At 38.6% G+C, this 25,200-nt stretch overlaps 1 protein-coding gene across 2 annotated transcripts in view; it reads right to left on the bottom strand.

Annotated features, from left to right (window-relative positions):
- Window positions 1–25,200, bottom strand: part of STAT5B (signal transducer and activator of transcription 5B) — a 67,067-nt gene that overhangs the window by 26,952 nt on the left and 14,915 nt on the right. For both annotated transcript variants that reach the window (XM_086687341.1, XM_086687342.1), the window contains one exon: window positions 678–815. In XM_086687341.1, coding sequence (XP_086543467.1) covers window positions 678–805 — 128 coding nt within the window. In that variant the 5' untranslated portion in view covers window positions 806–815. Of the gene's footprint in view, window positions 1–677; window positions 816–25,200 lie in introns of those variants that run through there.

Raw genomic sequence — 25,200 nt, forward strand, 5'->3', positions numbered from 1 at the left:
CTAAAGGGGGGAAATCCTATTTTAAAAATCCTAAGAGTTGGGGCGCCTGGGTGGCGCAGTCGGTTAAGCGTCCGACTTCAGCCAGGTCACGATCTCGCGGTCCGTGAGTTCGAGCCCCGCGTCAGGCTCTGGGCTGGTGGCTCGGAGCCTGGAGCCTGTTTCCGATTCTGTGTCTCTCTCTCTCTCTGCCCCTCCCCCGTTCATGCTCTGTCTCTCTCTGTCCCAAAAATGAATAAACGTTGGGAAAAAAAAAAAATTTAAAAAAAAAAAAAAAATTAAAAAAAAAATCCTAAGAGTTATTCCACCTGCTTAAAATCTAAGCTAGGGTTAAATACCTTCTTATGGGTCATGTTGTTGTTTTTTTTTTTTTTTTCTTAATGTTTTTATTTTTGAGACAGAGAGAGACAGAGCATGAGCAGAGAGAGAGGGAGACACAGAATCGGAAGCAGGCTCCAGGCTCTCAGCCGTCAGCACAGAGCCCGATGCGGGGCTCGAACTCGCAGACTGTGAGTGAGATCATGACCTGAGCCAAAGTCGGACGCTCAACCGACTGAGCCACCCAGGCGCCCCCTCGTCGTTTTTTAAAAAATGTACAACTTTTAAAGTCTCCATCATGTTTTCCTTCCCATATGCCCATGTTTCACTAAATCTGATAGAAAAAAACTCTGTTCACTTACCAAGCTTGGCTTTCAATCCACTGGGATAAATAATGTCGCACCTCAATGGGGAAATGCTGACCATATAATGCTTGCATCTGATGAAGGGCATCGCCTTGGAGCTGCTGGGCTTGTATCCACACAGCCATGGTTTGCAACCTGTTAAACAAACAATCAGTGGTTTGGGTGGGGTTTTTGGTTTTTTTTCCCTTCAGCTTTTAAATCCACTAGACTAAATATTCACAGTTATAAAACCTAGAGACAAATGCTTTTAAGCCCTTCTTGGTAGATCAGTATTTTTGAACTGAATTTTAGCTTTAAAAATGTTTCAAAATGTACACATTCAACGTGGCCGTGGGAAGGTATATAACTGGGTCTATGAAGCTCTGACTGTGAAACAAACTGAAGTCCTACAAGTAAAAGTACAAAGCCAACATTAGGGGAAGAACTGCCTATAGCTTTGATATCACATATTCTTTACTTTTGTTCCAAACTTGAAGTAATAATAAGCAGTATTTCTGGGGCGCCTGGGTGGCTCAGTCGGTTAAGTGTCCGACTTCGGCTCAGGTCATGATCTCATGGTTCATGAGTTCAAGCCCCACATCGGGCTTGGTGCTGACAGCTCAGAGCCTGGAGGCAGTTTTGGATTCTGTGTCTCCCTCTCTCTCTGTCCCTCCGCCACCCTCTCTCTCCCTCTCAAAAATAAAGAAACATTATAAAAATAATAATAAGCAGCATTTCAACAGGATAAATAATTAGCAAAGGGATTTTTAAAAGAATCACTTGTTTTGGATCTGGTATTCTGACTTTTAAGAAATATAATAAATGTGCTATTTTGAAAAAGACCCAGTAAAAGAAGAGTGAAAATATCTAAAGCATGAATCGAACCCTATGTGTTATTACTAGTTACCTAAGCTGCAATGCTTTACACATAAAGGGCACAGATTTATCTGGAAAAATGCCCCAAGTGTCACTTTCTGAGTTACTGTGAAGGAATTTATGAAACAATCTTCTGTTATAGTATTTAAAAATCTCTCTGACATAAAAACAACACATTCCAGCTAAGAATGTATTCTTAAACAAAGAATACAAGAACCATTGTATTCCAATAGTAGATAGATTTTTAAAACATGCTCTTGACTCTAGAAAAGGTTTTATAAAACTACCAAGATGCCTTCTCAGATTTACCAAAGAATTTTTTTTCAATATATGAAATTTATTGTCAAATTGGTTTCCATACAATACCCAGTGCTCATCCCAAAAGGTGCCCTCCTCAAAACCCATCACCCACCCTCCCCTCCCTCTCACCCCTCAGTTTGTTCTCACTTTTTAAGAGTCTCTTATGCTTTGGCTCTCTCCCACTCTAACCTCTTTTTTTTTTTTTTTTTTCCTTCCCCTCCCCCATGGGTTTCTGTTAAGTTTCTCAGGATCCACATAAGAGTGAAACCATATGGCATCTGTCTTTCTCTGTATGGCTTATTTCACTTAGCATCACACTCTCCAGTTCCATCCACGTTGCTACGAAGGGCCATATTTCATTCTTTCTCATTGCCACGTAGTACTCCATTGTGTATATAAACCACAATTTCTTTATCCATTCATCAGTTGATGGACATTTAGGCTCTTTCCATAATTTGGCTATTGTTGAGAGTGCTGCTATGAAAGCATTGGGGTACAAGTGCCCCTATGCATCAGCACTCCTGTATCCCTTGGGTAAATTCCTAGCAGTGCTATTGCTGGGTCATAGGGTAGGTCTATTTTTAATTTTTTGAGGAACCTCCACACTGTTTTCCAGAGTGGCTGCACCAATTTGCATTCCCACCAACAGAGCAAGAGGGTTCCCGTTTATCCACATCCTCTCCAGCATCTATAGTCTCCTGATTTGTGCATTTTGGCCACTTACCAGAGAATTTTTAATTCATTTGGCAGAAACTCTCTGGGATCAACCCAATTGCGGCAGCAACATCACTTTCATGTACACAAGGTAGTAAAACTGAATCTTGCTCTAATACTATGATCCACAGTGTAGAATTTGATGTCAGGCAAGGCTAACTTGAAATCCATCCAAAATGATTTGGCTACTGATTTGCACAATTCTCTTAAGTATATTACGGTTAGGGTGCAGTAAATCAAATCTTGATTTTGTTGAGTACCAGAGACTACACATGTGTGTTAGGAAACAAAAATCCCTTCTCTGTTAGTTGTAGTTGCGCGATCGTATAACACTGAGCTATTTATGGGACAAGTCAGTTAGCCAACAATGAGGTGTGGGGTGGATGCCAGTTACCTATTTTAGACTTGTGCAGTGCTATAGAACACTTGAGCGGTGTACAATTTTATTTAGGGCTTTGGGCATTAAAGCTGGGATCACTGTAAGATCATCCAAGACATCAAATTTCAATGGCTGGGAGTTTACTAGGAGAAAGACTCGGATAAAAGAGCTCTCTCCAGAAGCAATCCCATGTTATAATCCAACATCTGGAAGACATTTAATTGTACAATATAATTTTTAATTAAATGAATCATATCCCAAGATTTTGGAAAATTGGAAAAGATATCAAAGGCTTGTTTTTTGGATAAAAGGTGAAGGGATGGATGGGTTGGGTGGAGGTTCTTAGGCACTGAAGTGTATGGAAGAACAATGAAGGAATGAAGAACATAATTCAGGCACTCATCTCTTTTGGTGGTAAAGAACTGGAAAGAAGTAGGACCTCACTATAGCAGTCTTAATGAGTATGTGAACAATACCAACAGATACAAAAATTTTCTTGAATCTTCCATTCATTAGCTGAACTGACCCAAGAGACAAAAGAACAAAAACTGGGGGGAAACATTGATCTCCTCAGAGGCCCCTTAGGCCACTGAAAGAATGTAGTATTTTCTGGTCCATTGTATCCTCTTGGTCTACTTGACTTTTCTTCACATGATTTATCATTCCCGACATTTATCATATATTTGTTTACTGTCTTCTCACTACGGTGAAATCACCATGAACACAATGACTTTGTTTTGTTCACTGTTTCTCTTGGGCCTAGAACTGTGCCTGGCACATAAGCATTCCGTAAATTTTTGTTGTTGGTAAACAAATAAATGTATACACACAATTTGGTCAAATACATCAGGTCTTTTTAAAGTTATTGTGGAACAAGGTATCAGTATAAAATACCAAGGTGGGGCACTTGGGTGGCTCAGTTGGTTAAGCATCTGACTCTTGATTTCGGCTCAGGTCATGATCTCGTGGTTCGTGGGATCAAGCCCTGCATCCAGCTCTATGATGACAGCATGGAATCTGCTTGGGATTCGCTCTCCCTCTGCCTCTCCCCACCACACTCATGCTTGCTCTCACTTTCACTCTCAAAATAAATAAACATTAAAAAATTGAAGAAAAAAAAAAAAAGGAAAGAAATACAGTACCAAGGCCAGAAAAGGGAACAGATTTTACAACTCAGATGAGTCTGTATTAACAATACTCTATTTGTTCCTTAATAACATATGCCACAATGTATAATTTTACTTTTTAGTTTTTGTTAACTTATTTTTGTTTATCTTCCCCACTGAAGTCTAAGAACAGTGAGTAAAAGGAGGGGGGCCTGGGTGGCTCAGTTGGTTAAGCGTCCGACTTTGGCTCACGTCATGATCTCACAGTTCGTGGGGTTGAGCTCCACATCAGGCTGTGCTGACAACTCAGAGCCTGGAGTCTGCTTCAGATTCTGTGTCTCCCTCTCTCTCTGTCCCTCCTCTGCTCACGCTCTGTCTCGTTCAATCTCTCTCTCGAAAATAAACATTTAAAGAAAAAAAAAACAGTGAGTGAAGGGAGCACATTTATTTACTACTGTGTTCCCTAATGCCTAAGTATAATGGCTGCCATGGTAAGGAAGTAATCAAGACATATTTGCTAGTGAATAAATACATACGTGGTAAATATTTCACATACCCTGCTGGTTGAGCATATTCCAAGTATCCATTATTGCTTTAAGAAAGAAGTACAATGGTAATATGCCATATATATAGGGGCACTATATAAATATCATACCATTGTGTCTTAAGTTTTATATTAGTTTTCACTTATTATCAAAGAGCAGAATGCTGAACTCTTAGAATCTGTCAGAATGTTTTTTATGGTTCTAAATATGAACATGTTGTAATATTTTCTAAAATGCTATTTGAAGAATAGCTGGTAAATATAAGGTGGTAACCACCTTATTTTGATAAGTACAAAATACTTTTAATTTCACTACATAAAAATGCTTTGATAGAGCTGGAGAGTAGATTTTGCCTACTAATCAAAAACATATAAAATAACGGTACAATAAATAGTACAGCATCATTTTCATTTTACTTTTTAACTAAGAATTATATATGCATGGAATAGAAGATGAATTACTGCAATTGTCATGTAACAATTTAAAATATACAATTTGGAGAAAAAACCCACCCCACCCCCACTGTATCAGTAGAACCTAGAACCTAAGTAGCGCTTTCCCTCGTACATGCCCAAACTCTTCACACCCATCATTAAGCTATGCCTACGCCTGGCATGAGCCGAGACCCTGTCCTTTGTCACCAGTATTCATTCTGCCACCAAATACTACTCTACATATGCAGTAACTGTCCTCAATACAGGCTTTCTTTTGCTTATTTACAGGCAGCTCTGTCTTCAACGTGTGATGTTCTGACAAGGAAGTGGTTTGTATCTTTGGTAAATCATCACAGGGGCTTCTCTAAAGACTGGGAAATGGATTCACAATCTTATTTTTAGCCAAAGATGAGAATCAGTTGAGTTTTGCTTAGTTGCATTCTTAGTGTTCATAAGCATTCCAAACAACCCAAATTAGCCTTGGATGCAGAATGTCATACTTTCCAAAAGCCTAACATGCGGAAATCAACCTTATATATTTGGATATATCCTAGGAGTCTCAAATAAAGCAGACTGTCAGGCACTTGTTTAAAAAAAGTTCAAAGTCTAATAGCTCATAATGTTACAGTCTTACTGAAAACCATAAAAATGAATGTCCACTAATAAATGGTATGTGTGAGTGGGATTTAGGAATAATCTTGTCTCAATAATAAATACACTCTTATTAGATGCCTTCCCTTTTAAAAGTAAAATATGAACCTTTGTCAAGAAAAATATCACTCTAGGGGCGCCTGGGTGGCTCAGTTGGTTAAGCATCCGACTCTGGCTCAGGTCATGATCTCATGGTTCATGAGTTCGAACCCCATGTTGGGCTCTGTGCTGGCAGCTTACAGCCCGGAGCCTGCTTTGGATTCTGTGACTCTCTCTCTTCTCTGCCCCTCCCCTGTTCATGCTCCCTCTGTCTCTCAAAAAATAAATAAACGTTTAAAAAAGAAGAAGAAGAAGAAGAAAAAGAAAAACATCACTCTCTCTGAAGACTTCTAGAACACTGTGGCCAAGGTCATGGTGCCAAGGTCCTCCAAGCTAAACTGTGGAGGAAGATAAGTATAGAGTACATGACAGTTGAAGGCTCCCAATGCATATACGCCAACTGAGTGAATATATTCTAGTTTGGGGTGGGAGTGGGAGGAGTTAAAATGTGTGTAGGGATCTGTTGCACTGGGCTTGTGTGCATAATTTTTGTTTTTTTTTTTTAAGAGAGGAAGAGAGAGCACGGGCCTGTATGCAAGCCAGGGAAGGGCAGAGAGGAAGAGAGAAAGAGAATCTTAAGTAGTCTCCATGCTCAGTGCAGAGCCCAATGCAGACTTGATCCCACGACCTTGGAATCATGACCTGAGCTGAAATCAAGAGTCGGACGCTCAACCGAGCCACACAGGTGCCCCTCATGTGTACCTTAAAGCATTAAAAAAAAATTTTTTTTTTAACATTTATTTATTTTTTGAGAGACAGAGAGAGACAGAGCATGAGCAGGGGAGATGCAGAGAGAGGGGAAGACACAGAATCGGAAGCAGGCTCCAGGCTCTGAGCTGTCAGCACAGAGCCCGATGTGGGGCTCGAACTCACGAAGTGTGAGATCATGACCTGAGTCGAAGCCAGTCACTTAACTGACTGAGCCATCCAGGCGCCCCTCTTAAAGCATTTTGTAATTCCTACTCTCCATCCCACCACAACCACCACCCCATCACATCATATCCCGGGACTAAAGTCTCTAAAATGGGAGTTAGAGTTTTGCAGATCATGGCAAATTCACCTAAATAGAGTTCTGTGAGATTCAACTTCTTGTACCTCTCTGTGCCTCAGTTTCCTTATTTATAAGACAGTGCTAATAATACATCCCTTGGGGAGTTGTAAAAATAAGTTAATATGTATAAATGCTTAAAACAGTGCCTGGTTCATCATAAGTTCTCAATTATTATTCTGACTTTACAACCTTAAACTTATAAAGTTGGCTTCCTTCTCCCTGTGTCCAATTTTTTAATGTTTATTTATTTAAGAGTGAGTGAGCACACTGAGAGGGCTGTTCTCCCACCACTGAATTAGAACCCCAAGAATTGTGAAGGGTAGTGTAACAAGAGCAAGACTGAGTATAATAAACTCAAAAAAGAAAGAAAGAAAGAAAGAAAGAAAGAAAGAAAGAAAGAAAGAAAGAACATCTATTCCAATGTGCTTTTCTGACAGAGAAGACCAAGCCAGCAGGAAGTTGTGCCTTTTCCAAGGACACACCTGACCCCTACTAATTAAAGTATGAATTGTTAGCAACAAATATTTTGATTCATCTAATAAATAAAAAATAAATTTCAGAAATCAGATCCAAAAATGAATTAAAATAACATTTACTACTGTTATTATCCACCATCCAGATTTATCATTTACTATCATTTACTGGATATCTACTATATTATTTATAACAGGGGCACCTGGGTGGCTCAGTCGGTTAAGCATCCGACTTCAGCTCAGGTCACGATCTCACAGTCCGTGAGTTCTAGCCCCGCGTCGGGCTCTGGGCTAATGGCTCAGAGCCTGGAGCCTGCTTGCAATTCTGTGTCTCCCTCTCTCTCTGCCCCTCCCCCATTCATGCTCTCTCTCTGTCTCAAAAATAAACATTAAAAAAATTATATTTTATAACAGTAAATACTTTTATGAATCTACTCATTTAATCCTCACACAAATATTAGGAGGTAGGCACTATTATTATCCCCAGTTTACAGATGAGGAAATCAAGGCTCAACAAATTAAACAGGATTGTAAAATGGCATAACAACTTTGGAAAACAATCTGGCAGTTCTTCAAAGGTTGAGTATGGAGTTACTATATGACCTAGTAGTTCAGCTCCTAGGTAAATGCCCAAGGGAACTGAAAGCATTATGTCCAAAAAAATTTGTACACAAATATTCAAAGCAGCATTACTCATAATGGCGAAAAAGAGGAAACAACACAAATGTCCATCAACGAAGGGATGGATGATATGGATATAAGTGGAAAAATAAAATGGATAAAATGGAATATTATTCAGACATAAAAAGGAATGAAATACTGACACACGCTACAACATGGATGCACCTTAAAACATTATGCTAAATGAAGCTAGACACAAAAAGCTACCTATTATAAATTCCATTATATGAAATGTCCCAAATAGACAACAAACCCATAGACACAAAGAAAGTTGGTGGTTACCAAGGGCAGCAGTCATGGGAAGTGACTCTTAATGAGTATGTATTTCTTTTGGGGATGAAAAATTTGCTCCAGGTCCCACACCACTGGTCTGTGTTGGATCTGGGGAGTCTACCGCTTTATCGGGTGGCCTTTGCCCTGAGAACTTGTCGTGGTTTGTCATATTATTTTTTGTACTTTTCTGTATGTTTGTTATATTTCATAACTTAAAAGAAAAAGAAATTAGAGTAAGAAACCTAATATGATAAGGCTCTGATTTGGGCAAAGGCTTGGACTAGTTGGCAGATGAAATAAGAGATACATAAACATTGCTTCTGATCTGAAAAATCTAAGGCAAGGAATCAGGATTCAAAACTGTTAACTATATCAGCACCATTTAATACTTAAAGACTTTGGACAGAATATAAAGAGCAGTTCCTTAGTTATGTTTACTGCATTACTGTCAATACCAACATTATTACATATACTAAGTGGCGGTGGTCACCTAACCTAGTAGTAGAAACTTGGAGGGACAGAAAAATGTGAAATAGCAGTAACAGTGGATTAAAACTTTACTCATATTAAACTGAATATCAAGTAAGGTTTGAGTAAAATGATCCCATCTAAAAGTAGGTCAATACCAGAGCCATCTGCTCTTTAAAAAAATTTCTAAACACTACTTTATAAGCAATCAGGAAGGCAATTCTCTAACAAAATCAGATTATTAAACAGATGGGAAGAGAACAGAAAGAATCAAAGCATTTGGCTCACAAAGAAGCAAACAAGGAAAAATTTGCCCAGGCAACATAGAGATGATAATATTCTGGGAAGACAATCAGTCATAAATCTTCATGTCACAGCCAAATCATTACGTACTGCTCTGGGAAGCAGAGTGAGAGGAAAGGGGGTGATGGAGAAGCAGAGGAAAGGTAGAGAGAGGGAGCTATCTGTGAAATATACGGATCAAGTCTTAGTGGATTATCATATATTTAAAATGCTCACCTAAATATAAGGCATCTTAGTGAAAAACGCAACCTCAAAAATAAAGAGAGTAGACTCAGACAAGGATCATATCATAGCAACTAAAACCATTAGGTGGTACTTGTTGGGGAATAGGATATTCACAGTCTCAAAGTGTTACCTCACCTATTACTTATTATTCACAAAGGGAAAAGTATATTTTCAGTGGAAGAAAATGACGAACAACCAAATAATCAAATATCCTCAATCATGGAACAAACTGACATTAGAGTAGTCCCCCCACTTACACGCAGGGCATATATTCTAAGACCCCTCGGTGGATGCCTGAAACTACAGATAGCACAGAACCCTATATATACTATGTTTTTCCTATACATACATGTCTATGATAAAGATTAATTTATAGATCAGGCACAGTAAGAGATTAAAAACAATAGCTAAAAATAAAACTGAACAATTGTAACAATGTAGTAAAATAAAAGTTATACGAATGTGGTCTAAGTATCTTATTGTACCACACCCATCCATCCTGTGATGTTAATGCCTACATGAGATGAACTGAGGTGAATGACGTAGGCAAGGTAATGTAGCATTAGGCTACTATTAACCTTCTGACAATATGTCAGAAAGACCGTGGGTAACTGAAACTGTAGAAAGTGAAACTGTGGATAAGGGGGGCTGTTGCATATGCCTCCAAATGTGATCTATCGAAAGGAATACACAAATTAATGTTTCACTTCTACTCATGTAACAGTCAGACAAATCCAAATTGTAAGACTCTTATGAAAGACAGAAAAATGGTAAAGGAGACTAGGAGTGACTGGGTGGCTCAGTCGGTTGAGCGTCCAACTTTGGCTCAGGTCATGATCTTACAGTTCCTGAGTTAGCCGCGCATCAGGCTCTGTGCTGATAGCTCAGAGCCTGGAGCCTGCTTCGAAGTCTATGTCTCCTTCTCTCTCAAAAATAAATAAACATTAAAAATTTTTAGATTAAAGGAGACTAAGGGACATGATAACTACCTAGGGCATAACTTTAAAAATAAAACAAACCACATCTCTAAAGGACATTACTGGGACAATTAAAAATTAAAATTTTAAATTCAAATTGAATTTAAATATAGCCTATAGATTGGATATTACTCTGTCAATATTAAATTTCTTGAGACCGATAATGGCATTGAGGTGATACTGGACTTGTTCTTAGTGGATACATACTCAAGCATTTAAGGATAAAAAATGGTCATGATGGCTGCAGCGGGCCTTCAAAGGAAAGAGGGAAAGGAAGGTGGTGGTAGGAAGGGTGATAAAGGGAAGGTAATAATTGATCAATGTACGCAAAGTGTACACGAGCGTTCGTTCATTGTTCTGTCCTTCCCATTTTTCAGTAATTTAGAAGTTTTTTCAAAATCAAAATTAAGAGCAAAAATTGCAAGAAAGAAAAACAAAAAACAGAGCAGAGGTTTGACTGTCATCTTGAAATTGTCCCTGGCAGTACATAAAAGTCTGGACTTCTGAGACATTGTGCTGAAGCTGGTAGGACACTGTTATACAAACTGGACTCCTTTATGCCACGCTGGCCTACGGCTTGAATACACGTGCATTATCATCTGTGTTGAAATCCATTAAGCAACCTGAACAACCCATTTGGGAAGAAGCTACATCAATGCCATTTTCCAGATAACTAAAAACATTTTCTGTAGCCCACAAATAATGACCTTCTGCATTATGGAAAGTAAGAAATGATGTGAGACTGCCATGTAGTCCTATGTTAGCCTCAGAATTTCTAATAAATGCTTATAGCTGTACCCATTTTATACTGTTAATCAAGACCAACTCATCTTAGAATGTGGCTTTTGTATAGTTTGAGTTAGTTCAGGAAATAAAAATTCCTACCGCAATATACTCAGTTTCTGTACCATTTAAATGAAAGAGAATCCCTTCCTTCTTGTTTTGATTCAAAAAGGGCAATTTATTAATAAATTTATATATGTTCCCAACATTTTCCTCATTAAAGTTCACATCTTCCCTCTTACCATTGAGAATTACAGTAGCATTAAGTTTCCATTTAACAAAATTTGCTCTGAAGAGCACCTTACACTAGGGCAATTCCCAGGGGCAAGCATTAGTTAAATCAGATAATATACAACAGTAAGAAACTGGAAACAACCTAAATTCAACATAGGAGGATGGTTAAACTATAATATATTAATCTGATAGAGTATTGTGACAATTTAAATAAAGTATGAAGACAATATTGAGATATAAGGCAATGTACATATATTTTTTAAATATAAAGAAAAGAATATTAAATGAAAAGTATACACAATGTGTATGTTAAAGAACAAATAACAGAGCAAGGTCAAAGAGAACTATAAACAGTTGTTCCATTTAGGTGAAGGCATTTTGGTACAATTTTTTTAATAAAGTTTTTGATTTATTACATTTTGTTTAAAATGTAAATTTGAAATATAAATTTAATGAGCATGAGCAATTGGTACTGCTCATCCCACAAGAACCAACCACAAAGGGACACACAAAAGACATAGAAACAAATACTTCCTACATGACAATACCCAGGTTATGGCACTTTCTTACAAGTTAGGTAGACTTAAGTAGGGCATGAAATAATAAAAATTCAGAATCGCAATTCTTTCAAAAGAAGCACAATTCTATCACTTTCAAATACACAGCAACACAATGTGTTTTCAAGTAGTAGTTCAAGACTATTAATGGCTGAGATTAATTTGTAATTTTGAGGGGCGCCTGGGTGGCGCAGTCAGTTAGGCGTCCGACTTCAGCCAGGTCACGATCTTGCGGTCCGTGAGTTCGAGCCCCGCGTCAGGCTCTGGGCTGATGGCTCGGAGACTGGAGCCTGTTTCCGATTCTGTGTCTCCCTCTCTCTCTGCCCCTCCCCCGTTCATGCTCTGTCTCTCTCTGTCCCCCAAAAAATAAATAAACGTTGAAAAAAAAATTAAAAAAAAATTTGTAATTTTGACATCTATTTATATTTTATTTAAATCCCCTAAATTGCCTTGCATTCAATAACTTTATTAATGTTATTCTTTCGTTTAACAAACCCTTCTTTTAAAAGTGGTATAAAAGTAAACGGCACAAAAATATACCTTGAAGTATTTATTTCAAGTCCAGAAGAAACCAAACAGTGTGTTTGTGGAGAGTAGAAGAAAAAAGGTTAAGAACACTTTGGTAATTTTTGAACTTAAGGGATGAATTTATGGATATTCATTATACACTATTCTCTTATTTTGTGTATGTTTGAAAATGCTCATACCAAAAAGTTCAAAGTACCAATAGAGCAAAAAATGGGTAAACCAGAACTTAGACCAGGTTGAATATTAGTGGTCTCAGGGGTAATGGAGTTTGAATTTAGAAGGCTTTATTGTGACTTCTGAAAGAAACATGGAAAATTGAAAGAAAAAAAAAAAAGAATGGGAAAGTCATATTTCAAGACAAGAAATACTAGACTTAGGTTCATGTTTGGATGATTTTTCATCCACGATATGATTAAATGTCCCTGCAAACTTGTACCAATTATTAAACAGAATGGAATACACAGAAAACCACTCACAGCAGTGCAAGATTTCCCTTTCAAAAACTACACTTCTATTATCCCTAATGATGCACCTGAACACAACTGGCCTAGGTGAAGGCCCTTGATAGTTCAAAGGTAACAATTCAAGGCTATAGAAGATTATACTTACAAGATCAGATCCCGGAAGGCCTTAGCCATCAGTTCCTCACTGTGCTCCTAGACCAACAGAACTGGGGGAAAGTCTTCCTATTATGTTGATATTGACTGACTTTGTGTCAAGAACCCACACCCAAAGCCTAAGCAAGGTTTGCACCTCCTCTGGGATTCTTCACTATCTCAGGAAGGTTGAACAGATCAGACCAGTTTCCAAGAACAGAAAAGAAGCACTGTAGGGAAATCCTGCTAAGGAAGCCCTGAGCTAATTCTCCCTCCCTACACCTTTTCTGCACATCAACACTAATGCTCACCTATCAACAGTATCTTTACTATCAACAGTAAACACTAGGAGAGAAACCAATAATATGTTGGAAAAGCACACCTATCCAGTGAACCCCAACTAAATGGAGAACACCGTATTCTGCCCTCTTTCCATGTAGCTGTATTCTTTGCATTTACCAATAATCATAATCAACTTCATTTTTGCTTAGTTACTTAAATATAAATCATTTCAAAAAACAAAACAAAACAATGAACCTAAATATGCTTTGGTTTAGGGCGCCTGGGTGGCTTGGTCGGTTAAGCATCCGACTTCGGCTCAGGTCATGATCTCACGGTCCGTGAGTTCGAGCCCCGTGTCAGGCTCTGTGCTGACAGCTCAGAGCCTGGAGCCTGTTTCGGATTCTGTGTCTCCCTCTCTTTCTGCCCCTCCCCTGTTCATATTCTGTCTCTCTCCGTCTCAAAAATAAATAAACGTTAAAAAAAAATTAAATATGCTTTGGTTAAAATAAGGGAAGACTAAAATCTGCTCTTTAAGAGAGAAATGTCCCATCAGTTGGTTCCTTTGTTACTCACTGGCTGATAACCCATTTATGAAGCCCGACTGCAGCTTTTGGAAAATGATGTCAGTATGTGGGGTAAAATGCTCACTGTGTTTAAGTAAAACAAGTTCTGTAGGAAAGGTGGTCCCACAATGGATAGCAGGTATGTTAAGAAGCTAATTCTAATTCTGAGATAAAATGACATTTAAATAAAAGCTCACACTGGGGCACCCGGGTGGCTCAGTTGGCTGAGTGTCCGACTCTTGGTTTCAGCTCAGGCCATGATCTCACAGTTTGTGTGTTTGAGCCCCACATCAGGCTCTGTGCTGACAGTGCGGGGCCTGCTTGGGATTCTCTTTCCCTCTCCCTCTCTCTGCCTTCCCCTGCTCAAGCTCTCTCTCTCAAAATAAATAAATAAACTGAAATAAGTAAGTATATAAATAAATGCTCACATCTCAGAAAATCAAAATGCAAAACGTTTGTTCTCTCAGGAAAAAAGGTTGTCTGGTATAGGAGGTAATACTGTTATCAGAACGTTCAACACTAAGAGGAGTTAAAATTGTGCACCAAGTAATTGTCCACGTATACCACAGCATTAATGTCTCTGCAATACAATTACTTTTGCTAAAACAGACTTTTTCTGGAAAAGCATTCTCTCTCGCTATGTACTGAGGAGGGTATTTCCACACAACTTAGCACCGTGAACTTGAGTGCACAGAACAGAGGCAGTGAAAGCATAACAGCTTATGCCCCAAGACATCAGCCAGGATAACGGCAGAACCCTCCTGTGCATATATGTTCTTTCACAGGCTGCACTGTTACAGGAAGAAGCAAAGAGCAGCGATTTCCTTCCAAAAGGTCAGCTGCCTCAGACAGACCAAACAGAAAGCAGTTAATTCTTGCCAACTTCCCCTCCTGCTTCTGCAGCTAGTACGCAAGAGCACTTGGTTTCCAGTAAAGCTCCAAAGAAAAACAAAGCAAATGTGACACCCAGAACTGAGGCAATGTAAAGTGTCTCACTTGACTAAATTAAAGACAATAAGATCACACAGAGCTACACTTTTTAAACGGCAATGGAACCGTTAAGAACTACCAGATTTAATGTGGACTTAATATGAGGAAAAGAACAGACTTGGAACCATCCCAGATTTTATACCAATGCTCCAGAGTTCTCCACCTAAAAATAAAATAGTATTTTGGCTACAATAAATGTGACAACATATAAGCTCCCTAGTTGATTGATATAAAAATAAATCTTTAGCTTTCCTTTTCTCAAACTGAAGTCACATCAGTTGCCAAACATGCTAAGGCAATGGCCAGGTTCAATGCTGACAATCAGCAGAAGCGCATATATGATTATATAGTTTCTTAGATCAGACATGGGGGGAGAAAAGGCTATACGACTAATAACAAAAAGGGGAAGAGGACAGAAAATATGATTTTAAATCCTCTTTAGGTAGTAACCCCTAGCAGTTATGGAGAAAGACTGAATATTAATTCTGTAACTAATTACTGAATAATTAATATTAATGGAATAATAAGACTGACGTCTTCCCACTCCCAAAGAAACAACACAGCATTCTCATGTAGGCTTCTTTAAATTAAGCAAGCATCCATACTTTCAATCTTCCTAAAGGCAACAAAATTAGACCCTTTTGAGAATAAAAGTGAAGGAGAAGGAAGGAAAAATGAAAACTTTAAGTTTTCTCAACCAGATGGATTCCTGGCTTAACTACCTACGTACAGCCTAGAAGAAAATGTGACGGGTCCTTCGCAAGGGCTCCTACAGCATGTCATAGGTCTCTATGTGGTTTCTACCTCGTTAGTTTCAGATTGTGGTGGCAACGGAGACAGGAGGCTTTTTCTGAGACAAACTCTTGTTCTAAAGATTCTAGGCTTTGATGATGAAGAGAATGTAACCCACTCTTGACAATACCTCGCTTGAAACGAAGACAATTTGGGTTTAAGGAAAAACTTATTAGTTTGTTACATACGCTATAACCTAACTGCAGTTAGGTTATAAAACTGTTTCATGTTGGAAACAAAAACTGTTTCATGTTGCAACCAAAATAAACTATTAAATTCCCACGCCTTTCCTATACTTAATCACCAAAACTTAAATAATAACAAAGGAATTAGCTTGGGAAAGGAGAAAAAAGAGGGTCCAAGCCATAGGAGTAATAAGAATAATTAACAATAGTAATGGCTAATGTTCAAGGAGCTCTTACTACATTATGCACTGCTGTATGCATATCACATACTCATGACAAACATATGAGGCAGTATGATTAGTATCCCCCTCCTATAGATGAAACAGGCTCAAGAGGGAATTTGCCCAAAGTCCTGCGTCAAGCAAGTGAAGGTGCAGGGATTAGCACCTAGGCTGCCCACCTTCGGGGCTCATGCTCTCAATGGTCCACACCTAGCTCCTGACATGATACCTGTGGCCCAAGCCTGCTTTATGATAAACACTACAAAATGAATTAACAAAAAGTACAACTCACAAGTAGTGTGAAAAATTATTTGACAATCCAAAAATGCTTTAAATGGGACTCCCCTTTCCTAAAGGTCAGAGAACATCGAGATGACAAACCTTCAAACAAATCAAAAGAAGCCATGTTAGGTGTTTGGGGGCTCACCTTCACCCCTCTAACTCAATCAGAAATCAGCTAAAAGCTTCAGATTGTAAAATGGAGTGGGAGGAGAATAAGGAGAACTGTTCTGGAGGTGAGTAACTTTCCAAAGAGGCCAGAACCTAGATCCTGACCACCTGCGGTCAGAAATTAGCACTGTGACATTTCCTATAAGCAGCAGAGTGGTTACATTTGTTACATTTGTTCCTGAATTCCTCAGTTGGGTTTCCCTTAGATACGTCACCATCCATCATCAATATTTACCAGAGATCATCCTAAACTCAGGTTTTTCTGCTGGAAGAAAACATTTCTCATGAAAGGGACAATATCATTAATACAAATGAGGCAACAACTAGTGAAATGTTCTAGGAGGTAAGACAGGATCTTAAAAGCTACTGAAGTCAGTTATGTTGGTAACTGTTTACATTGTATCAATAATTAAACATCGACTTACCTAACACTGATGCACACATGAAGTTACAAACAAGGTACAAATGATAAATTCCTGCAATAGTTGATACATGCTAATATGACAAATACAGAAACAATTATGTGAGTGTGCACAGTGCACAATAAATATTAATTCAATGTTAGGAGATCATGTGGGTTCACTAAGCCACGCCATTAAGTAGTAGTTACTCTGATGTGAAAGACAACTTCTGAATTTAATAGTGCTGTGCAATAAATCAAGGGAAAATCTGGGACAAGGACACCTGGCAATTCCATACTCTTATGAAAGGTGCCCCATACAGTCTTCAATAACTCTAGCTGAAAAGAGAATCAACATGATACTTGTATCCTATGCCTTTTATCATTTTGATCATCCTATTTTTAAAAAGAGGCGATGCTTTATCTCTCTAGAATTAGAATTTACCTTATACTCTGGACATAAGAACCAAGGCAACTTTGAGTTATCTGTTGTTCAACTACTAGACTATATGTTGTCCCAGGGCAGGAACCATGTCTCATTCATTTTGATCTCCTCAATACAGTTCATGGTGCATAGTAATCAATAATTGTGTGTTAAATATAATTTTTGTAGAATTCTGTGTTACCAGAAAAACCCTAAATTGGGGGAAATGAATAGTAGGTCAGTTATTTCCTTCAGACGTTATTTTTAACACTGTGGAAGTCATTAACTTGAATCCTTATTACGGGAATAATGGGACTGAATCACACTTTATAGAAACTGTGATGGAGGTTTTGACTCATCATTGGTGCTAATCAAGGTAAATATAATCGCAATGTACCATTCCATAAATATCGTGACAAGTTTGTAAAATAGAGCCAACACCTCATTGCAGCAATTTCAAAGAGAATTACATGAAATATGATGGTGCTAATATTAAGCTGAAATTCCAAAGAAAGCTTCTCCTTTATGCAAACCAAACCATTTCTTTCCTTTAATTATGTGTCAAGAAAGAAGTTGAGTATAAACGGAAGGCACAACGTTTATCAACAATTCGTTCCTTCGGTTACCATGCATACTACCAAAGACAATCCAGAAAGGTTTTATTATTATGCCAAAACAAGATGATGAGGCTCTACATCCAGAATGTAGATTAACGTTAGAAGGATGACTCAGGACTAATGGCATCGGTCTGATAGACACTGAACCTATTTTTCAATCTCCTGAGAATTCTTCAACTATAGGACCGAATGCCAACTCAGGAAGATATTTCTGTAAATACAGCCACCTTTGGCTACAGACTATTTTTTATTTAAGATGTATTTCCATGGAGCAAAGTAAATTTAGTAAGTGAAAATATAGTCTTGAATTGCTATGGATGTCCCCTACCCCTGCCAAAAATGACAAGCTGCTTGCTCAAAAGCTGTCACTAATTAGCAGCTGCTGCTGTAAAGAAAACCAAAGTAAGGCCAATAAAAGCATATTGAACTGCAAGAGGGCCCTATGACAAGAAATAGGAAATGCAAAAATCTACTTATGACCAGTAAACTAGAAATACTGGCAATCTAAATTTGGGAGAAGTGGGGGCAGGGCAATAATGGCAACATATAACCATTAATACTTCTTTAAATGTTTATTTATTTACAAGAGACAGAGAGAGAGGGCACACAGAGGAAGGGCAGAGAGAGAGGGGGACAGAGGATCCAAAGTGGGCTTTGCACTGACAGCAGCAAACCCGATGCAGGGCTCGAACTCGTGAACTGTGAGATCATGACCTAAGCCAGAGTCGAATGCTCAACTGACTGGGCCACCCAGGGGCCTCTATATTCATTAATATTTAAACAAGAACTGGAATATTCCCCCAACATCCTGAAAGTCACAGAAATCCCAGAAGACAGTTATTGAATTCCATGACAAATATTTCCACCTTTCTAACAGGAACTAATCTTGGTTTTGGATAATTTCTCATTGTCGATACTTCTGTCTCTGGCATAGTAACACTTGCATTTGCAGATTAAAAAAAAAGTTGAATTTAAAAAATACCTTCCAGGGGCACCTGGCTGGCTCAGTCAGTAGAGCATACAACTCTTGATCGCAGGGTTGTGAGTTCAAGCCCCATGTTGGGTATAGAGATTACTTAAAAATAAAAATTTTAAAGTAAATAAATAATCAAAATGGCTTTCATATTCTAATGGCTTCGGCCCAAACTCCGAAGGTTATGAACCTAACTGGTGACCCTCTATTTTACGAGTCGAGAAAATGGAGTCAAGGATAGCAGAAAAGATCTGCCCAGAGTCAGTGAGCAAGGCATACAGTGGTAGAAAATCTCTTTACTGGCTCTATGTTCTATGTTCTGTTTAGGAGGCTCTAAAACAGTACTACATTAAGATCCTACTTAAAATTTAAATTGCACAGGTTGCGGGGCACCTGGTTGGCTCAGTTGGTTAAGCATCCGACTCTGGCTCAGGTCATGATCTCGAGGTTGGTGAGTTCGAGCCCCACATCGGGCTCTGTGCTGACAGCTTGGAGCCTGGAGCCTGCTTCAGATGCTGTGTCTCCCCCTCCCATGCTCATGCTCTGTCTCTCTCTGTCTCTCAATAATAAATACACGTTAAAAATTTAAAAAAATAGGGGCGCCTGGGTGGCGCAGTCGGTTAAGCGTCCGACTTCAGCCAGGTCACGATCTCGCGGTCCGTGAGTTCGAGCCCCGCGTCGGGCTCTGGGCTGATGGCTCAGAGCCTGGAGCCTGTTTCCGATTCTGTGTCTCCCTCTCTCTCTGCCCCTCCCCCGTTCATGCTCTGTCTCTGTCTGTCCCATAAATAAATTAAAAAAAAAAAAAAAAAAAATTTAAAAAAATAAATAAAGAAATTGCACAGGTTGCTTTTCAAATCATTCTCCAAGGCTATCCCTCCTCTTTCTTTCTTTACCCATCAGACAAATATAAATATACTGGGAGCAGTATATTTCTCTTTTCTCTCAACACACCAGGTTCTGTCCTTTAAAAAACTTAGGGATATTTCCTCCTTCAGATTAGTTCCCTTACTCTCTTTCTCCCTCTCCTTCCAGGTAGAATGATAGAAAGCCGTGGACTGTTTTATTTATATTTGAGCCATAGCATCTGCTTGTCTCTGCAGCAACTACTCAGGAAAATAATAATGAAAAAGAAAGAAAAAAGGAAGGAAGGAAGGGAGGAAGGGAGGAAGGGAGGAAGGAAGGAAAGGAGGAAGGAAGGCATGGAAAGGAAAGGGAGGGAAGGAACGAGAAGATATAATGAGAATAGAAAACAGAAAAGAAACAAGTTATGAACATGATTTTTAAAAAAATTTTTTTTTTCAACGTTTATTTATTTTTGGGACAGAGAGAGACAGAGCATGAACGGGCGAGGGGCAGAGAGAGAGGGAGACACAGAATCGGAAACAGGCTCCAGGCTCTGAGCCATCAGCCCAGAGCCCGACGCGGGGCTCGAACCCACGGACCGCGAGATCGTGACCTGGCTGAAGTCGGACGCTTAACCGACTGCGCCACCCAGGCGCCCCTGAACATGATTTTTTAATGAAGCAACAATTAAACCTCTCTCAGAGCTGTTGTCCCTTAGAGTTTGTCTTAATGTCGGTATAAACAATTACAACAATGTACCAGTAATTTTCCAGTTCATCATCAGGCTATAAGAAGAGAACACTTTGCTTTATGAAACATGAAGAAAGACTAATCTCTGCTATTACTGTCAGTGCAGGTTTATCAGCAAGCCCTGGAGGAGATAAGCCTACAGACATAAAGATTAGGAATCACATTTTCAAAGCTTTAATAACCCCCTAATGGTATGCAACAAGCTGCTGAATTAAATTGTCTGGATACTTATTTTGTATGCATCACTGGCTAGGTCTAGGTACAAAGCAAAAACTAAAAACTCAGGGGAAAGACAAAAAAAAAGACACAAAGGGACAAATGTTATATGATTCCACTTATATGAGGTACCTAGAATAGTCAAACTTCTTCTTTTTTTTTTTTTTTTTCAAACTTCTAAAGAAAGTATGTAGAATGGTGGATACTGGGGACTGCAGGAGAAGGGAATGGGGAGTTACTGTTTAATGGATACAGTTTCAGTTTGGGATGATGAAAAAGTTCTGGAGATAGACAGTGATAGGTGCATGACAATTGTTGCAAGACAATGTAAATGTACTTAATGGAACTGAACTAGTTAAACCGGTAAATGAAATCCAAAGGAAATATAGGGAATTGGCTTTCCCCTCTCTTGTTTTTCTTCCACAGTAAAAGGCATACACTTTCAGCCCTACTGAGGGCTGAAGCGGTCTCTGGATACACACCCTGTCCATTGAGATTAAAGGGGAATAAATGAAATGGAATTAAGGTATCTTCAACACCAGCCAGTATTTTTGGCTGTCTACTGTATCTGTCTACTGTAAACAAAAGTGGATCAAACCCCCTCACAGAAACAGTAAGTATTTATAAAGAGCACCTGTTAGATGCCAGGTTCTGTTCTAGGTACTGAGGATACAGCAGTGAAAAAAACAGACATGACTTTTATTAAACTTAGACTCTAGTATCAGATATTAAACACGAAAATTCAAATAAACACACACTATGCTATACTTCCTAATTTTGGCTTTTAATTTTTTCCTTTTTTTTTTTTTTTTTTTTTTTCCGTTGGGTGTAAAGGATACCACCTGACTATTACAAAACCTTACAAGTAAACACTAAAAGTCTGTGTATTCAAACCAACATTTGGGGAAAAGTTTGAAAAGCATCTCTACAAAATCAGATGGAGGTTGAGGACTGGCTTTTGTGAAAGGCCTGGCAATGTGAAAGCAATTTCTGATAAAACCAGGACATCTGTTCATCCCTGTTGAAAGCTGGTCATCTCTACGGAGCTATGTAGTACATGCAAAACAAATCAGGTCTAATAAAGGATTCCACAGTTAAGATCATTTCAGTGTGGTATTAGTCTAGCTTTTTTTCAAGATATTCAGTTTGATATAGAGGATAGCTTTCCTGCCTGATACAATCAAATCAAATCATTTATCTTTCAAAGATGATTTGCAGATTCCATCTCTACAAGGTACTAAAAATATAGGGCAGAGAGTTAAAAACTCCATAGGACTCAAGTTTCTACCTATCAATGCATAGCAGCACAAGATGGCAGGTGACTAGCAAACACTTCGTTTCTTCTTTTTCCCACGGAATAAAATATAGGTCACATTCTACTAAAATAACAAGTACCATTAGGGTGAAAACCTAGGTATAACAAAAGTATTTTGAAATACTTGAAAATGCCCCACCTGTTTCTCAATTCAACACAACAATCTTTTGTGCAACATAATGAGTAGAAGGAATTTTAAAACAAAAGAATCAGACTCCCTGAAGTATAACAGTTTTTTAAAACTTTCATTTTTAAGGAAATATCTTAAATATTCTAAAATAGGCTGTCATACTTGGAAAAAAGGATTTTTTTTCTTTATGGAAATAATCCTCAATTTTATTGAGGAATAATTTATATTCAGTAGACTTTATCAGGATGTTTAAAATATATATATTTAATATAACTAACATATTTAGACACCAAACTAAAATAAAGGGGTTCCTAAGGCCTACCTAGTAGTAAGAGCTAGAATGTTTTATTAAACATTAAGAGGCCAACTAAGGGGCGCCTGGGTGGCGCAGTCAGTTAAGCGTCCGACTTCAGCCAGGTCACGATCTCGAGGTCCATGAGTTCGAGCCCCGCGTCAGGCTCTGGGCTGATGGCTCAGAGCCTGGAGCCTGTTTCCGATTCTGTGTCTCCCTCTCTCTCTGCCCCTCGCCCGTTCATGCTCTGTCTCTCTCTGTCCCAAAAATAAATAAACGTTGAAAAAAAAAATTAAAAAAAAAAGAAGCCAACTAATATGCCTTTGAGGTCAGCCAATATTCAAAGCAACATAGAAGTTCCATCCATTTCTTCAAAGGTTCCTTCTATAATCAGAAATCTAAAAAGATCATTAAGATAAACTAAGTAGAAAAGACTGAAGAATGGAAGGAAGCAGGGCTTAGGCATTACTAGGTTCTAGAATCGATAAAGTCAGCCTTCTGAAGCTCTGTTTGTTCAGTCTTTCACACACAGTTGGAGTTATCATCTCATCTCCAGAGAACAAAAAATTACTCCCCTCCTTAGGTTATCTCCAAAGATTAAACTAACATTGGAGGAGAACTCTCTTTTGAAAGGAAAAAATTTCATCTGTAACCAGAAGATCTCAAATTCCAAGCACCAACTTTATGTACACCATAAAAATGAATAGTAGCTAAGATCAAAAAATTTTCTTTTCTAGGTAAATTCAGTTTAAACACCACCACCACCACCACCACCACCACCACACACACACACACACACACACACACACACACACACACGGAAAACAAAATAATGAAAAACTCTACCTAAAAGTGATTTGATAGCTGAGTTATACCTACAACAGAATGAGCTGTTTTATGTTTTAGTTCCAGGGTTGTAGGGTCATAGAGGTGATGAGACAATTTAGGTCAACGCATCAAAGTTCAATACTCAGGCCCTTACACCTTTCTGTAATAAAAACAACAGGCCACTCCCAACATCTTCCCCATATCCTCTTCCTGATCACCTTACAAATGGACTCATGTTCCAAAACTCATTTGCACATGTGTTGTTTGGAACATGGAACATTTTCCCATAGGGAACAAAGTTATAGTGAGATGAAAAATACCTAGGTAAACCCCAAAACCTCAGTTGATCTACAATCTTAGAAAACTTAGTTACCCTTTATAATTTTGTTTCTGAAGGAAAAGATGTTAAAATTTCTAGTCAGGAATACCATTAAGTAACAAAATAATTCCTCTACCCCTGTCTATTCTCCAGCCCAGCTACCACACAGCACAGACTAGTCTCCTGTTCTCAAAAAAAGAGAAGGACTTCCAGGAGGTAGATAATGCTTCAACCATGCCTCAGGGTAGCAGTTTAACAAAAAGGAAGTGCATATGTGTATGTTTCTGTGTACTTTGGGGTGGGGGTCTGGTAGGAAGTTTTAGGAATACCATCTTCTTCAGGTAAGAATAGCTTCAGTTCCCAGAGGGCACGAGATCCTATTTGTTTTTGTTTTTTAGTTTTTTTTAAGTTTATTTATTGTTGAGACAGAGACAGAGCACGAGGGGGGAAGGGGCAGAGAGAGGGGGAGACACAGAATCCGAAGCAGGCTCCAGGATCTGAGCTGTCAGCACACAGCCCGATGTGGGGTTTGAATTCACAAACTGTGAGATCATGACCTGAACTGAAGTCAGATGCTTAACTGACTGTGCCAGCCAGGTGCCCCAATTTCTTTTTTTTAACGTTTATTTATTTTTGAGAGAGAGAGAGTGTGCAAGTGGGGGAGGAGCAGAGAAAGGGGGTCAGAGGATCTGAAGCGGGGTCTGCACTGACAGCAGAGGGCTGGTGTGGGGCTTGAATTCACAAACTGTGAGATCATGACCTGAGCTGAAGTCGTCAGACACTTAACCATCTGAGCCACCCAGGCGCCCCAGCAAACCTAAGCTTTTAAGTTAAATTAAAAAAACAAAGTTTTACTATACTTACTGAAATGTCAGAATGAAATTACACTATTTGAGTTGAGTGGACAAAGTATTGTTTTTAAAAAATTACTTTTCTGTTACCATCTCTGTAGGAAGATAGGTTTAAGACTAAATCTAGTGTTATCTTTAATGGAACTACTGGTGATTATCTACCATCTACTCAAAGAATGTGAAATTCACTGAGTCAGATTAAAAATCTGTCCTAATGCATATTTTAAAGGAAGTCCAGGGGCACCTGGGTGGCTCAGTTGGCTAAGCATCCGATTCTTGATTTTAGCTCAGGTCATGATCTCACAGTTCATGGGATAGAACCCCACGTTGGGCCTGCACCGACAGTGTGGAGCCTGCATGGGAGTCTCTCTCTGCCCCTCCCCCACATTCTCTCATTCTCTCTCTAAAAATAAATAAACATTAAAAAAAAAAACTTAAAAAAAAAAAAGAACAAAGAAGTCCATGAAAATTCTCACCTGACTTCTCTGAAAAAAAATGTAATGATCCAAATAAAATGTCCAATAATTACAACAATGTGGTATATGCAGAGACAAACTCATCTCTGGAACAGGAGAGAGAAGCAATGGATCTGAACAGATATAAGAACTTAGAATATATGATAAGCATGTGCTTTATCAGTAGAGACAGAAGGAGCTGATGGGAAATGGTGGATTTTTTTCTTTTGATAATTGGCCAGATATTTGGAACTGATTTAGGTTAAAATTGTTAATACATGTAAAACATTTAGCTCAGTGCTTGGCACATGGTGAGTGACCACTAAATATACTATTTTCAGGAAAACAAAGCTACAATTCCCACCTCACTTCTTACAGAGAAATAGGTTTCA

Source organism: Puma concolor, chromosome E1 (assembly GCF_028749965.1).
Source record: "Puma concolor isolate L17-30 chromosome E1, mPumCon1.1.hap2, whole genome shotgun sequence".
Classification (NCBI taxonomy): domain Eukaryota; kingdom Metazoa; phylum Chordata; class Mammalia; order Carnivora; family Felidae; genus Puma; species Puma concolor.